We start from the raw sequence: 13,608 nt of genomic DNA on the forward strand, positions 1-13,608 counted from the left end.
ATCAGTGTCATCCACAGATCCCCCCCATCAGTGTCATCCACAGATTCCCCCCCCATCAGTGTCATCCACAGATTCCCCCCCCATCAGTGTCATCCACAGATTCCCCCCCCCATCAGTGTCATCCACAGATTCCCTCCCATCAGTGTCATCCACAGATTCCCTCCCATCAGTGTCATCCACAGATTCCCTCCCATCAGTGTCATCCACAGATTCCCTCCCATCAGTGTCATCCACAGATTCCCTCCCATCAGTGTCATCCACAGATTCCCTCCCATCAGTGTCATCCACAGATTCCCTCCCATCAGTGTCATCCACAGATTCCCTCCCATCAGTGTCATCCACAGATTCCCTCCCATCAGTGTCATCCACAGATTCCCTCCCATCAGTGTCATCCACAGATTCCCTCCCATCAGAGTCATCCACAGATTCCCCCATAACAGTGCGTCATCCACAGATCCCCCCCATAACAGTGCGTCATCCACAGATCCCCCCCATAACAGTGCGTCATCCACAGATCCCCCCATAACAGTGCGTCATCCACAGATCCCCCCCATAACAGTGCGTCATCCACAGATCCCCCCATAACAGTGCGTCATCCACAGATCCCCCGATAACAGTGCGTCATCCACAGACCACCATTAGTTCAAAAGCACACCTTTTGGTTCAAAATATTTTATTCTTATTTTCCTCCTCAAAAACCTAGGTGCGTCTTATCATCTGGTGCGTCTTATAAAGCGAGAAATACGGTAATTTAGGTGTATTTCAGCTTCACAAATAACCCCCATTGTTTTCTGTTTCTGTAGGTGTCAGACTCTCCATGTGGACCAGTAATGGACATGAACTGCCTTCTATTGAGTCCTCCAGTGATGAGGTTACTGACAGCAATGGTGTTAGTCTGTTAAATAAAACTGCCGAAGCTCCAAATATAACAGTAAAACCTACTGAGTCAGAAAAGGTATTTCTGTTAATATACCCTAGTTATTTCTACAGTGATACAATTCTTATTGAGAAAGGAATGGTAATTGTTCACTTTTGTGTTTTCTTTCTCTAGAGCAAAGGGGATATAGACACACACATACTTATCCTCAACAAGGCACAATGTCAAGATGGACACCAAGCAAAGGATGTGTCCTCGAAAGAGTCCAGTTATGATGAAGATGATGCCGAACACCCTAACGAGCAATGTCTTTGTAAGATACTTTATTATACACAATGCCCTTGGTTTGAGGCATTTTTCTTCCTATCTGCATCTGTTCTGATAATGGTATTTGTAAAATTATTTCATAGCAATGTTTATATATTTTTTTCTTTTCCGTGCAGTTGCTGGAGACTCCAAGAAGGTTGTAATCCCAAGCCCTGACCAAGTCTTTGCTGAATGCTCTCAGGAACGTATTTTAGGACTAATAGCTGCCATGCTGCCTCCTTTAAAATCTGTAAGACCTTTTTTATTCAAGATTTATGTAAGATTAAAAAAAAGGGGGGTGTTTTTTCCTCAGAAAACTCTTGTCCCTGTGGTAGTGCCTGGCAGTGCAGCTGTTTTATTCACTAGAATGTGTTCCGAGAAGAAACCTAGTAAAAAAAAGTGTGTTCACAGTGGAAAGGCTGAGGATTTTCCATCTGGTTTTGTGGGTGGAAAATCCACAGTGGAATACATTTGCTGCGAACAGATCTTATCTACATCCTGCTAAAAACAAATTCCATGCAGAAACTGACCTGCACAACTGGTTGCACAAATTTCAAATCTGCAGTGTGTCAATTCGGTATAGGTAGCAAAATAATTTGTAGATATCAGAGTAGGAGAAAAAAAACCTGACATTCTTGTATCAGGCCATAGAATCATTGACGCCTTATTCCCCAAAACAGAACACAAAACCAGGGTTGCAGAACAACTTCATTCAGAAAATATGTTACCCATCATAAACACTATCCTAGCATTTGAGATGTCCTCAGCGCCCCTAGGCCTGGTGAAACCATTCAAAAGGTCAGGTAGAAGATGCCATGAATAGCAGTAGTGGGTTATGTATCAAAAACCATACCGATGAAGATTGACCAAAGAAATACTGGTCCTAATTTATAACTTGGCCGTGTGCTGCTCAGGATTGAAATTAGGCCGTCCACCGGCATCACCTATGTGAACGTCACCCCAATCGAGTGAAAGAGGTGGTAATTAAAGAACACACCACCTTCTGTCTCTAACCCCTCCATGTTTGATATGCAAATGTGTGAGACATTATGACGGGATGGATGATAGTATGAAGTCACTATGATGCCCAGAAGAAAATGTATCTAAGTAGACAGGTTCTGAGCCAAGAACTGACCTCATAAAACTTGGTCGTAAAGCATTAGCATAAACACCAGCCTCAGTCCTGACATCAGAGGTGAATGCTAGAGAGGGTAGTGGTAAGGAGTGGGTAATTGTGGGTTACCTAGTTTAAGGCATCTTGTCCACTTAGTTTAGGGTCACAGCTAAGAGAAACGTTGTGGGTAAAGTTAAACTTCAATGTTTTATTGGATATACACTAAAAAGAAGGGAAGAAGTGTGAATCCCTAAATAAACATATACACATAGAAATGTACTTGGTCACTAAACGATTATAGGATGCAACCAAAACCCACCAGTATCTGTAACATTGCGTGTCTGGTGAGAACACAGTGGCTGTACTAGTTAGTGACCAACCACATGTACATTCAAAACGCTGTGTAAATGATGGTACCCTAAGGCCTCCTGCACACGACCGTTCCATTTTTTGCGGTCTGCAAACCACGGATCCGCAAAAAACACAAGCCGTCTGTGTGCCTTCCACAATTTGCGTAACTGAACGGGCGGCTCATTGTAAAAATGCCTATTCTTGTCCGCAAAACGGACAAGAATAGGACATGCTATATTTTTTTTGCGGGGCCACGGAATGGAGCAACGGAGCGGACAGCACACAGAGTGCTGTCCGCATCTTTTGCGGCCCCATTGAAGTGAATGGGTCCGCATCCAAGCCGCAAAAACTGCGGCTCGGATGCGGACCACAACAACGGCCGTGTGCAAGAGGCCTAAAGCTGATATAATTCCTGTAGGAAATGCTGTAGCGCAGTATATTCACAGGCTAATATCACGCTATATGGATGTACCATATCAGTGTACAGCTAGACTGTCGAGCTAGGGGGAAGGGACCTGACAGCACTCCGTGGGTAATCCTTACTGACTCCCACAGTAACACATTGCTAGTCCCTATATATCCCCTGTATTCAAGCAGTCAATAGTCTAGACCAGTGATGGCGAACCTATGGCACGGGTGCCAGTGGCGGCACTCAGTGCCCTCTCTGTGGGCACCCGCAGCCTGGAAGAAGTCCAAGGTGTAACACTATGCCTTAGACAGCTCACTGAATGTAGGCAGGCTATTATAGATACATGATAAAGTACATGGAAGATATACTATATTAGTATTCAGGGTAAATGGCCATGTTGGCACTTCGCGATAAATAAGTGAGTTTTGGGTTGAGTTTTTACTCTGTCTCTAAAAGGTTCACCATCACTGGACTAGACTGACCTAATTAACGACTGTCTGCCCTTTTTTAAATCACATAAGGATGTACTTTAATTTTAAGCTCGACGTTTCGCCACGCAAAGGCTCATCAGGAGCTAGGTTAAGCACAAGACAGACAATGCGCAGACATGTAAGTGTCGTACGCCTCGGGTGATGAGGCGACGGCATCGGCGCTATGGTGGCCACTTAGTATGACGAGTGGTGGCAGCTAATATTCTTTAGATATGGATGTCAGATAGCTAAAGGGGGACCTTTCAATGCAGAATCCACAACTGAACCATTTGGATTTTTCTGAAGAATTTGCATCATAATTTACAGTGTATTTTTCTGGAACATTTAGATGTACCATCAAGCAGGAAGCTTTCTTACAAAATGTCAGACAGAATTAGCAAAGCAGCAGATTCTATTACATTCACTATGATCTCTAGGTGAACTGTTCTTACTAGAGTTTTACATTTTGTATTCCAGGCCACAGGCGGCTCCTTAGCGAATCTTCAGCAAGTGTTGCCACTGATGTTTCAGGTGGTTATATCCAACGCTGGCCATTTAAATGAATCCTACCATTTAACCTTGGGTCTTCTGGCACAGTTAATTCTTCGGCTAAACCCTTGCGAGGTGGATAGCGCAGTGAAGAAGGTTCTGTCTCTGAAGCCCAGTGAACTGGCTGCAGCTGATGGGAGTTCTGTTCCAGCTGGGTGGATAACCACTCAACTGCTCTTCAGCCTAGGAGCTATGTGTCTGGACAGGTTTGTTTCTTACACTTTCTGATAAGCATTTGCATGATATCGTTTAGTGTGAAATAAAAGTAGCACTACAAGCATGCTGTCACTTCTCGACATGTCTGTTAGTAACTCCTTGCATTCCCAATGTAATACCAATTCTACAGCATCTTTTCATGTAACTCTGTTATGCCTACAGAGGTTTATGAATGAATTGCGAGCCGCCTGAAATAAAGGTCCAGTTGGAGGTGTATCTGCACAGTCTGCATGGCTGCCACTGATTGGAGAGTGTCAGACTGTGCAGCGACACCTTTCCCCCTTCCCCCAATTGGATCTTTATTGCAGGCTGCTAGAAATTCACTCACTAACTTTTAGAAGGAGTAATGGAGGAATGGCACAACAACGAGTTATATGAAAAGATGCTCCAGAATTATTTCAGGGGCAAAGCGAGTAGTTACTAAAACACATTTCAGCATAGGTTACGGGTTCTTTTTTAAGCAAACTGGCCTTGTGTAGTTAGTGGAAACGTTTGATGTCTAGGGGAGTTTTACTTGTTGGGCTAATAGCTTACTCATGTGTATAGTCTGCCTTAATATGCTAAATAGGGATGAGCGAATCGACTTCAGATGAAACATCCGAAGTCGATTCGCATAAAACTTCTTTAAATACTGTACCGAGCGTATTGGCTCAGATGAGCCAAAGTTATTACTTTGCAAAGTCTCGCAAGACTTTGCGTATTAACTTCATAAATTGATTTCTACTGTAAAAAAAACATTTCTCGCCCAGTTTCCTTGGGGGACACAGAAGACCTTGGGTATAGCTCATCTCCATAGGAGGCGTGACACTAAGTGAAAGCTGTTAAGCCCCTCCTCCACAGCTATACCCTCAGCCTGGAGAGAAAGGCAGCCAGTTTTTGCTTAGTGTCCAAGGAGGCAAGACACTCCCTGCACTGCAGGGCTGGTTTCTCCTTGTTTCAATTTTAGATTTTTACTTTTTTCTTTTCTTTTTGTTCCAGATCATCAGGGATAACAGAGTCGCACTAGACCTCTCTGTTCTCCCGGGGTTGAGCTGCGCCAGTGCCGGTCACCCGCACTGCTGCCTCCCCCACAGAAGGCAAGGTGGATCAGGGCAGCCCAGCTCCCCTACATCCCGCCAGCGCAAGGGTCGCCCGCACGCCAAGTCCCTCTTCCAGCGTCCTGCCACTACGGTGCCAGTAGCTGAAGGGGCGACCCTGCTGGAATGGACCGAGGGTGAAGACGGCTGTGGTAAGAAAGAGGCTTCTCCAGCCCTACGTCCCCCACCCCCCCCCACCCTGGTCTCCTGCGTGCCTGACCCCCATACTGGGCCTCTAGTCCCCTGCTGGATCTATGCTGGCCCCTGGGGTGCCGCAGAGCGGCAATTTCCTTCTGCCTCCCCCTGCCTGGCTCCCATAGACATGCAGCCAGTGGCTGTCTCCACAGCCAGCTACAGAAGCGGCAACTAACATGGGTGGAAATCAGCACAGGCATCTCCTACCGGAGTGTTGCTCAAGGCCTGAGGCTCCTGACGGCTGTGGAGTAAGGCCTCGCCTCCGGCCGACATTGGTAGTCCGGTGCGGCCGGGCGCCGCAAAATCTTAGCCCAGGCTCCGCGGCCTGCTAGGCCGCCATTCCGGGTCCCTGACTCTTCCGACCGGCGGGGTGGGCTCCCGCGGCCGGCAAGCCGCCATTCCGAGCCCCTGACTCTTCCGGCCGGCGGGGTGGGCTCCCGCGGCCGGCAAGCCGCCATTCCGAGCCCCTGACACTCCGGCCGGCGGGGTGGGCTCCCGCGGCCGGCTTTGGGCTTGACGTCTATGCCCAGCAGGCCCCGGCTGACCGTTGGTGCCGGTCGGTGGGGCTCCGCTAATTTTAGCCCAGGTTTCGCGGCCTGCTGGGCCGCAATTCCGACCGGCCCGCGGGGTGGGCACCCGCGGCCGGTTTTGATGCGCCACTCCGCCTCAGGTCCCGGCGGTACATACCGGGCGCCGCAAATTTAGACCCCGGCTTCACGGCCTACTAGGCCGCAAAATTCCGGCCTCTGGTGGAGGGGGCGGGAACTTCTCCAGGCGCGAATTCTTCCCGCCGGGAGGTTCCTCCGCCCCCAGGGGATCGCAGCGCCGCCCTCCAGGCCGGATCCATGTTAACCCTTTGGGTACAGGCCGGCTCCCAATGGGCCTGTATGGCTGGCCCCCCTTTTCCTGACTATCTGTGCCCCTATAGGTGGCCCCCCTTTAGCCTCAGAGAAGCTGTGTTTTTAATAAAAAAAAAAAAAATGAAAATAAAAAAAAAAATAATAATAATAACAGATTTCTATTGGACTGCGCAGGACGCTGCAGCCTCATCAGTAGTGCTGCATGTCTGCATGCCCTCTTTCCACAGGTGGCATAGTGTTGCGCTCCCAACCTGCGTAGGTGCTAGGGCATTTCCCTTTTTAGGTGGTTTTCCTGCCCTCTTCCAGGATACGGCGCTGGCCAAGTGCATGCGGCCCTTCCGTAGGCAGCATTCATCATCTCTCCAGTTATGGTGCCTGCCATGTGCATCCCCCCCCTCCTAGGCGGGATACTGCACTCTCCCTGGCTGCCGGCTGGCCAGGTGCATGACCCCCTTTTAGGCGGAATACTGCACCTTCACCGGATACGGTGCTGGCCATGTGCATGACCCCCTTCCATAGGCGGAATGCTGCACTCTCTATGGATTTGCTGCCGGCCATGTGCGTGACCCCCTTCCATGGGCGGAACGCAGCGTTCTCACTGGATTCGCTGTCGACCATGTACGTGACCCCCTTCTCTAGGCGGAACGCTGCACTCTCACTGGTTTCACTGCCGGCCATGTGCGTGACCCCCTTCCATGGGCGGAACGCAGCGCTCTCACTGGATTCGCTGTCGGCCATGTGCGTGACCCCCTTCTTAGGCGGAACGCTACACTCTCACTGGATCTGTTGCCGATCATGTGCATGACCCCCCTTTTTAGGCGGAATACTGCACTCTCACCGGATACGGTACTGGCTATGTGCACGACCCCCTTCCATAGGCGGAACGCTGCACTCTCTCTCATGTGCTATGATGTACTTATGTACTATGTTGCTATGCTGCACTCTCACTGGTTTCGCTGCCGGCCATAGGCATGACTCAGGCAGCATACATACATCCCTCCGTCTGTGGTTGTTTTCTCGCAGGTACGTTGCTGGCCATGTGCATGTACCCCATATATGGCGGGGTGTTTGCACTCTCGCTGGATCCGCTGTCGGCCATATGCATGACCCCTCTTCCGTGGGCGGTGTACGCACTCTCGCTGGATTCGCTGCCTGCCATGGGCATGCCTTCCTTCCTCAGGTGACATACACACATTCTCACTGACTGTGTTTGTCTCTCACCAGTACGATGCTGGCCATGTGTATGACTCCCATATATGGCGGGTGCACGCACTCTCCCTGGATGAGATGCTGGCCATGTGCATTACCCCCCCCTTTTTTTTTTTCTGGGCGGCATGCTACACTCTCACCGGATACCTTGCTGGCCATGAGCATTGCCCTCTAACATGCGTGGAACGCTTGCACTCCCATTGGATACGGTGCTGGCCTTGTGCGTGGCCACCCCTCATTCCATGGGCAGAATTTGGCACGCTCATGAGATTCACGGCTGTCCTTGTATGACTGTGCTGGACTTGTACATGTCCCCCTTCATTGGCAGAGTAGTTGCACTCTCGCTAAATCAGTGTTGGGTGTATTATTGCACACTCACTTAATGCTAGGATAACCCTGTGCATGTTCCCCTTTCACTAGGTGGACCTCCTGCGTTCATGCTGGATTATAGGGTATGTCCTGCTTCTCTGAAGTAGGTACGGCCTTAGGCATCACTCCCTTTTGGGACCTGCCTTTGCACTCTTGCCGACTGCAGTTTGCCAGATACAATTTCCCCCCTTTTCGGGGCGGACTGCTTGCGTTCCATCGCATGCTATACTAGGCTTGTGCATAACTCCCTTGCAGGTTGCACTTTGCAATTACGTACATGCTGTGGCACTCTGTGGCGAGCCCCCTTTCTCGCTAAATTAACCTTTTGCAGTGAGCGGACGTTCTTGTGCGTTGTTTGGGCCGTGTATGCCTTCTCCTCCTGTAGGTGGGTTGGCCTTCTCACTGCTTACGGGCTGCTCGTACGTATGCCTCATCTGCTTCCTGCGGCATACTTTTGTTTTCTTGGGATACGATGCCTGCCACAAACCTTGCACTCGTCTCTAAGGAGTTCATTCTGTCCACCTGACCCGGACGGGCTCTACTTGCTCTCTGCTGCACGGAGCTGGGTGGTACTCATTCATTTAGTTGGCCCTTCATCCCAGGGAATGTTCGTGGTTCCTAGATGCGTGCCCATTCGTCCTTCCGCGGTATTGCTTCCCTGCGCTAGTGGTCACATGGTCGAGAGTGCGGTTGTCTGGAGCGCCCCTCGAATTCTTCGTTGGCTCTGGCAGGACTGCGGTTCCCTTGCCTGCTGCAATTTCCTCCTCTTCGGATGTAGTGTGGTATGAGTCCTTCCTCTTGGCGCCTCTACGCTACAGTCTGATCTGCTACCAGGTGCGGGCCGCTTTTCTCGGGAAGGTCACCCAAATTCTCTTGGGTGCTCGATTACCCAGGTCCGGAGGACCTCCGCCTTGGGTTCTTCAGGGTATTCTCCTTCTGCGAGGCGGTGAACCGGGCATCTCACAGTGTAGCAGGGTTCTGCTTTTGAGCTGTCCTATGGCTTCCCTGTTGCCCACTCCTCCGTTCGGTTGGAGGGTGTTATGCCGGCCTCTGTCTCGACTACCTTATCTCGCCGGCTCTGTTTGGCCCCCGCTCGGTACAGATCACTCTGATGTGGCTTCTGTCCCGCCAGACTTCAGAGGTTGTTCCTTCACTGTCCTACCCTCTGGGGAGAGCATGGTTGTCATGTGGATGGTTCCGGTGTTCCTTTTGGCCTCGTACTGTCTCCCTTGTTCACACTGGCTGTATTAGCTGTGCCGATTTATCGAGTCTACCGCGTTCTGTCCTCCCGCTGAGTGCAGATTGTGTGGTCCATTCTAAGACAATGGTCCTGCTGTAGACTTACCTTCTCGGTAACTTGGGGGGACTACCTTTCGGTCCAGATTGTCCTTTGATCTCCTACACCGGGACTGTAGAACATGGCTACATCAGCATGGACTATAGCCTGTCTTGTCCTGGCATCTGGCGGATGCTGGGCGGACCCTTTTGGTTCCTTTCCGTCTGTCCTTCTGCTCCCCTACTCGGGTGGATACGGGACAACGTTGCTCGGGGGCCGACGGGACCAGTTTGTCAACTTCTGCCCGTGTTACTGGTCTGCGCCTGATCACATTTGGTTTTTCGCCCGCTTGCCAGGCGACTCCAGCGGGTTCGCTACTGCCCGCTCCTGGCTGTATTTCGTCCAGGATCTGTCGTAAGACTTATGGTTTTTTTTTTATCTGGGGTTCTGTGGGAAGCTGTGCATTCCCCACTCTGACTTTTCTCTCCCCATGGTTCTGTCTTTTTTCCAGTCCGGCCTGGACCTGGGACTGGGATTCCTTTACTTGAGGTATCAGTGTCAGCGCTGTTCTTCCTCTTCCAGCGTTCCCCAGCCCTCTGGGCCTGTCAAGACCTTCTTACTCGAAATGGCTCTTTGGTTCCTCTGTACTGTCCTTCGGTACCGCCCTGGGAACTACATACTGAGTTCTCGGCGCTCCAATCTTGTCCTTGGAGCCGTTACAGAAGTTCTCTCTACCCCTCCTGTCCTGTACGGTTGTGTTTCCGTATCAGTCGTGTCTCTGACGGGTGCCTGAATGGCCCCCTTTTTGTTCTGAGCCTTCTGTCTTTTCCCAGGACAGGGCTGTTCTACATCCCGTTCCTTCCTTCTGAAGGTGGTGTTTGCCTTTCGCTTCAACACTTCACCAATTTGGACGTTGTTTGGGCCTTGCAGTTTTTACTTGGAGATCTCCGACTCTTGTCGACGTTCGGTCTCTTGGGTTTCCTGGAGGTCCGCGCTTAGAGTTGACGGACTCCAGGGTGGTTTTCCTCCGCTTTATCAGATTGGCTATTGCTGAGGTTACCGCACCGAGGGCAGGATTCTGCCTTTACTGTCACCGTTCATTTCACCAGAGCGGTCGGTGCCTCCTGGGCCGGAGTCTTTGGGCTTCGGCCATGCATTTGAGCAAGGCGGCCACAGGTCTTCCTTGCACGCTTTACAGAGTTCTACAGGGTGCATACTCTGGCTTCGGCGTATGCTGCCTTGGTCCGCCTGGGTCTGCAGGCGGCGGTTCCTTGATGCCTTCGGGTGCTTCGCCTTGGAGCTGTGGTCCCTCCCCTTTTGGACTGCTTTTGAACGTCCCAAGGTCTTCTGTGTCCCCCAAGGAAACTGGGCGAGAAAACGAGATTTTTGTATAACTTACCAGTAAAATCTCTTTCTCGCTCTTTCCTTGGGGGACACAGCACCCACCCATTCGTTGTTTTTCTCTACACGGTTTCCGAGTTTGTGTTACCCGTTGGGTAGTTGGCTTGTTGGTTCCTTGTTGGACTTTGCCTTTTCTCACTGCTTGGACACGCAACTGGCTGCCTTTCTCTCCAGGCTGAGGGTATAGCTGTGGAGGAGGGGCTTAACAGCTTTCACTTAGTGTCACGCCTCCTATGGAGATGAGCTATACCCAAGGTCTTCTGTGTCCCCCAAGGAAAGAGCGAGAAAGAGATTTTACTGGTAAGTTATACAAAAATCTCGTTTTCCCGAACTCTGGTTCGGTTCCAAGGTACCACTTGGAACCGAACCTGATTTTGAGAAATGTTTTTTTTTTTACAGTAGAAATCAATTTATGAAGTTATTATGCGAAGTCTCGCGAGACTTCGCAAAGTAATAACTTTGGCTCATCGGAGTCAATACATTCTAATACTGTATGGAGCTCTCCATCCGTACAGTATTGAAACAAGGTTTTATGCAAATCGACTTTGGACGTTTCATCCGAAGTCAATTCGCTCATCCCTAATGCTAAACCTTCAAGGAGTACTACAACCTTACACTTGTACTGTTTGCTAGGAATTCTAGAAGCCAGATTAGAGCTCGAGTAAAAAGCTGCTATATGCTATGGGGGTCGTTTATTAAGACTGGCATTTTAGATGCTGGTCTTAATAACCCTTATATCTGGCGGTGGATCTGCCGAAGTTACGAAGTGGCCTCTACATAACTTTGGTGCATCCAGCGCTAGTCTAAATATAAGACAGCTACCTGATGAATGAGACGGGCCTGCTGGCCTTTACCTGCCCACGCCACGCCCACTCTTTTAGAACTGGCGTGAGCGCAGAAAAGTCGCAGATTGTGGCGCAACTAACCGTTGCGCTGCAATCTGTGCCAGAAATACTCCTAATATAGATGTTTCTCGCCCATATTCATTGGGGGACACAGGAACTGTGGGTATATCTATGTCCTCTAGGAGGCGTTGACACTAGTAAAAGCTGTTAGCTCCTCCCCTGGCAGCTATACCTCCTCCAGCCTGGAGAGAGAGCTTCAGTTTTTTCTAGTGTCAATAGGAGGCAAGACCTCCCTGCTCTGCAGGGATCTCCTGAAGATTTTTTATTTTATTTTATTTTATTTTATTTTTTTCCTTCTTTTTCAGATGGGAAAACAGTGGACGCCTCGCCTCCCTGTTCTCCCGGGGTCGAGTTGCGCCAGTGCCGGTCATCCGCACTGCTGCCTCCCCCACAGAAGACAAGGTGGACCAGGGCAGCCTCGCTCCCCTGCATCCAGCCAGCCAAGGGGTCACCCATCCAAGCCCCCCTTTTCCAGCGTCCTACCACTACGGTGCCAGTAGCTGAAGGGGTGACCCTGCTGGACCAGAGGAGGGGTGAACATGGCGGCAGGAAAGAGAAGAGAGTTGAGTACACGGGACTAGGTAAGTATGTCCCTCCTGGGTCGCCCCCTCCCTCCCTACCTGGTGGCAGTAATGCAGAGGTTAGCAAGGCAATCCAGCTCTTATAGCTGTGTGGTTAAATGCCTTGCCTCTGATACAGAAAGTCGTGGATCGAGTCCCAGCAGAAACAGAGTTTTAGTATAGCCCTGCAGCCATTCCCTTCTTCCCCCTCTGGCAGGTTTTATTCATTGCCTAGCAGGGCGGCACATAGGGGGTTAATGTCAGTGGAACCCCTGGCAGGCTTTTTCCATGACAAAGCGGTGAGCAGGGAGTCCGAGCGCACGGCCAGACAGATAATCTCTGCCTGTGTTGGACCGCCATGACCAGAGATCCGGAGTGGACGCCGAGCGCGCAGCTCAGGAAAGGGTTAAACTTTTCAGGAAACTCGGCCGTGCACCGCACATGTTTTTTGCCCGGCCCGCGGGGTGGAGCCTCGGTCCGTTGCCGGGGGCGGGCTCATATTGCGGTGCTTGGTCCCTCTGCGGTCCGGCCGATGCACTAATCGGCTGTGCGCAGGGGCCTTGGATTGCCGCCCTGCGGCTTGCTGGGGCTGCACTTTGTCCCCCTCCCCCAGTAACCTGTTAGCTCCGCCCCCAGTCATGAAGATGACCTTAACTCTTCGTGGCCGGCATATCTGGGGAGGAGTAGAGTTCTAAGGGGGCGTGGCACTCCAGTACAATGTTCCTCATGATGGAGGAATTTAACCCTTTCCTGCCTCTTGTGCTTGAGGCCGACATTTGAGTTAAAAGAAAAAATAAATAAATAAAATAAAGAGATGTGCGTCCATACGGCCCCTCTCCCCACCCTCATTACCGACTGTCTGTGCGGTACCACACTGGGCCTGTGTTCTATCTCGGGTAAGGAGCACCTCTCTTAGTTCCCAATCCACCCTCCGAGCCGTTTGGTTGATAATTTTCCTCCTCTGCAAATCCCGTGGAGGACAGCTGATGTATTCCCTGCACAATTTAGTGATGGACCTCTGAAGAATTCCAATCCGTCCCCTGGGGCCGTTGATGATTCTCCACCTCCACAATACAGTGGAGAGCCTCTGGAATTCCCAATCCACCCTCCGGGTCGTTTGGTTGCTAATTCCACCTGTGCAATTTAGTGATGGACCTCTGAGGAATTCCCAATCCACCTTCTGGGTTATTTGGTTGTTAATTCCACCTGCGCAATTTAGTGATGGACCTCTGCGAAATTCCCAATCCGCCCTCCGGGTCGTTTGGTTGATAATTCTCCACCTACGAAATTCAATAGAGGACCTCTGGAATTCCCAATCCGCCCTTCGGCTCGTTTGGTTGATAATTCTCCACCTACGAAATTAAATAGAGGACCTCTGACATTCCCAATCCACCCTCCGGGTCGTTTGGTTGATAATTCTCCACCTACGAAATTCGATAGAGGACCTTTGACATTCCCAATCCAC

At 50.5% G+C, this 13,608-nt stretch overlaps 1 protein-coding gene across 1 annotated transcript in view; it reads left to right on the forward strand.

Moving 5' to 3' along the window:
* The window catches only part of ZZEF1 (zinc finger ZZ-type and EF-hand domain containing 1), a 183,981-nt gene that overhangs the window by 116,023 nt on the left and 54,350 nt on the right, over positions 1-13,608 (forward strand). Inside the window, exons 37-40 of the mRNA XM_040424851.1 lie at positions 804-955; positions 1,052-1,190; positions 1,321-1,433; positions 4,005-4,282. Coding sequence (XP_040280785.1) covers positions 804-955; positions 1,052-1,190; positions 1,321-1,433; positions 4,005-4,282 — 682 coding nt within the window. The remainder of the gene's footprint in view (positions 1-803; positions 956-1,051; positions 1,191-1,320; positions 1,434-4,004; positions 4,283-13,608) is intronic.

This window comes from Bufo bufo, chromosome 3, assembly GCF_905171765.1.
Source record: "Bufo bufo chromosome 3, aBufBuf1.1, whole genome shotgun sequence".
In the NCBI taxonomy this organism is placed as follows: domain Eukaryota; kingdom Metazoa; phylum Chordata; class Amphibia; order Anura; family Bufonidae; genus Bufo; species Bufo bufo.